At 31.9% G+C, this 3,435-nt stretch overlaps 1 protein-coding gene across 1 annotated transcript; it reads right to left on the reverse strand.

Annotated features, from left to right (window-relative positions):
- Window positions 1-324: 324 nt before the first annotated feature.
- Window positions 325-2,700, reverse strand: HELRODRAFT_184410 (hypothetical protein; the record flags this gene model as incomplete). Its single annotated transcript, XM_009025451.1, has 2 exons — window positions 325-1,727; window positions 1,809-2,700. 2 exons carry the CDS (start codon window positions 2,698-2,700, stop codon window positions 325-327), a joined length of 2,295 nt encoding a protein of 764 aa, XP_009023699.1.
- Window positions 2,701-3,435: the final 735 nt, after the last annotated feature.

A 3,435-nucleotide genomic window follows, 5' to 3' on the forward strand; every position in this document is an offset into this window, starting at 1 on the left:
TTGTATGTAAAATAAAAACGGTTCACTCTAGAAACATGATTTAAATTTTATTTTGTTCATTGATTTGTTTTCTTCAAATGTTACTATGTGATCACTATTTAGCTACAAATTATAGTTTCTGACATATTTGCAATGTTACAGATACACATTGAAAAAACGTTGAATTTCACTATAACACAAAAACACACAAAAACTTAATTTGTTTATGAAGAAATGTTTTTAAAATAACACCGTTGTATCTAAATCATTATTATTAACAAATAAACTTATTTTTTAATCATATTATATTGTTTATAGTTGTAATACATCAAATAAATTACTACTTTAACTCATTGTTTGTTCAAAAGGTAGAGGCTCGGATAAGGAGGCTTTTGAGCAACCAGGAAATTTTGTCCGACATTCAGCAATTACCTGCAAAAGATATTGTTTTTGTTCTTCGACTTTTGTAATACATGAGTTGTAATCTGTTATTAATTTAACACCCCTCTCTGCTGTATCATTTGTAACTTTTAATCCGTCCACAATCTTTTTACTCTTCAAATATTTTTCGTTATTACTCCATAATTCTGGATTGGTATGCAAAAATTGATCATTAATATTATATCTTTTTGAAAAATTGATTGATTGTGATGAAATAAAATGGTCAACATTTTTGTCTAATATCTCTGATACTTCATTTAATTTTATTAGTGGTTTCATATCACAGTAGTCATCAAGTTCTTCATCCTCATTTGCTTGAGATATTAATTTTGATGCCATTCTCTTTTTTACACAATTACTTAATGAATCATCGAATAATGAAAAAACAGCCTGCTCTGGATTGAGGTACCATAAGTGGTTTATAAATTTTGAAACTGATTTATCTGAGATAAATTTATTGACTTTATTGTAATTTACCAAAGATTTTAACAATTGTAAATCTTGGTTTGGAGCAAGTGCAGGTTTCGGGGCATCCAACCACACTTTCACATAAATATTTATAATAAATAGACAAATATCATGGAATCCTTGCTTTTCAAAATTTGTCAGTTGAAACTGTTCTCTTAAAAGGTATATTTTCAATGAATATATCGCTTTCGCCATCCACCTTGCGTGATGAAAAGCACCAGGAGCCGCAAACACGATGTTTTCTGACGGAAAGCGTTCTAAAAATATAAGACAAAGACTAATCAATTCTTTGTAATCGCTCCTTGAATGATGAACTGTTAATTGTTTTAGAAGATAACTTGAAATTTGATCCGGATTAATCAATTTGCTGGCTACACTTTTATCTTTAACTCCTGATTTAAATTTTTTTTTATCAATGCTGTTCCATTCAGTTTTAAATTTTTTGAAAATATCCGATTGAGGGCCTGTAGTCTTTCCCAATGCAGCATCAAAACCTGATCTCAACACTACCTCCAAAATGTGGTGGCGACATGAAAGATACAATAATTTTTTCTCCATCAATTGCTCTAATAAAACGCAAGCGCCTTTAATGCGGCCAGTATTCACGGCAGTTGTGTCAAAGGACATTGCTTGAATCTTGTCTAGTGCACCCCACTTTCCAAGTTCTGAATAAACAGATTTTGCAATTGTACTGCCAGCACCATTTTCTAATAGGGGAACTCCAATTAACTGTTCTTCTTCTCCACAGCTAATTAAGACTGCAACTCTTTCAACATTTTCTTTATTTAACATATCTGGAAGTAATTTCCCACCCCAATGTACAACTGCTCCTTCTAATTCTGAATTTGTAAATCTTTGTTGAATGAGTTTTGCTCTTTATTTTCTAAATTCTTGCCGGCGCAAGCGGATGACACTCCTACTTACAATATATTGCTGAGAATCATGGCCAAGAGATTCAATTGTAGCTGATATTATTCTAGCTGCGTCTCTATCTGAAATAGCACACCTATCCAATATTAGAAATAACTTTTCATTAACAATTTCTTCAGTACCTCTAGTGTATTTTTTCATCTTTTTTTCAGGCCCATAATTTAGTGTCACCATATCTACCTTCTCTGTGCGTTGATCATTATCTTCAATTTCATCTTCATCTGACGTGCTGCTACCTAAATATTTAAGCTCTTCTAATTCTAAAATATAAAACACATCATTATAATTAAACAAGAATAACAATCTACTTTTAATTAACTCACCTGAACTTGTCCTAAATTTTGTTAACCTCGCCATTTCCGAAGCATTTCTTTTTTGCCAACGCTCTTCAGCTTTTACACACTGTAAATCAACTCCTCCCATGACACCTGGGCGCCCCTTTTCTCTCTGCTTAAGCAAAAACAATTTGTCTTCCTCTGTTGCAGTCTGGAGTGCATCTTGATGAGCTATGTCAAATAGGTCATCAAGTATGGCCTTAAAAAGTTTTTCTTTCTCTGTCTGAGCTGGTCCAGTTCTGTTAGAATTTTTTTGTAGTTTTCTCCATTCTTCATGAAGTTTTTCTAGCTTAGCAACAGAGTCTTTCAAATGTTTTGTTTGTATCCTTGCTTTCTCCCAGAAAATAAAAACTTTTTTTATGGTTAACCTAGCCGCATCTTTTATATTCAGCTTTACTTGACGGATGTTATAAAACAAACTACGTAACACTTGACGATTTGATGGTAATTTGCCACCAGTAATTTGGTGGGTCACAAAACCAATTAAATAAATTTTATCCTTTTGTCTTGAACTTCTCGGAGCAGATGTAGATAAAAAGGAAGCCATCACAACTGAGAATACCAAAACAATAAACGTGGTGATTAAACTATTTAATATCGTGTGTTTTAAAAACCGGAAAAACAAAGAATATAAACCAAAGATGAAAAAACGTGGATAAACCAAAAGATCTTAATATTAATACATAAAAACAACATATAGCACCCGGGTTAGTAATAGTAAATAAGTTATTGTGTGTTTTTGTGTTATGGAGAATTTCAACGTTTTTTCAATGTGTATCTGTAGCAATGCAAATATGTCAGAAACTATAACTTGTAGCTAAATAGTGATCATAGTAACATTTGAAGAAAACAAATCAATGAACAAAATAAAACTTAAATCATGTTTCTAGAATGAACCGTTTTTATTTTACAAACAAAAAACTGCGTTTTTTTTTCAAAATTTTCCAATTTTTCAAAATTTCTACCTCGATGAGGCACGGGTTAGCATTATCCAATTGAGCTAAAACTTTACAAATGTCATTTTTTAGTCAAGTGGCACAATTTAGGGGGTTCCCCCAATAAGATTTCAAAAAAAAATTTCTTGTGACCACCCTAATGTGCACGCGCAATGGGACAACTAAATATTTGGGATCAGACAACGATTAGTCGTTTGATATTAAGAAGGATACAACTGTAAATAATTATGCTGATATTTCATCTTTTATCCAAGTTAATTAAACTGTTATTAATGCAACATTCATTTCCAAGGCGGTACGAAGTACAACGGGCCCTCTGTAAAAAA

This window comes from Helobdella robusta (genome assembly GCF_000326865.2).
Source record: "Helobdella robusta unplaced genomic scaffold HELROscaffold_413, whole genome shotgun sequence".
Lineage (NCBI taxonomy): Eukaryota > Metazoa > Annelida > Clitellata > Rhynchobdellida > Glossiphoniidae > Helobdella > Helobdella robusta.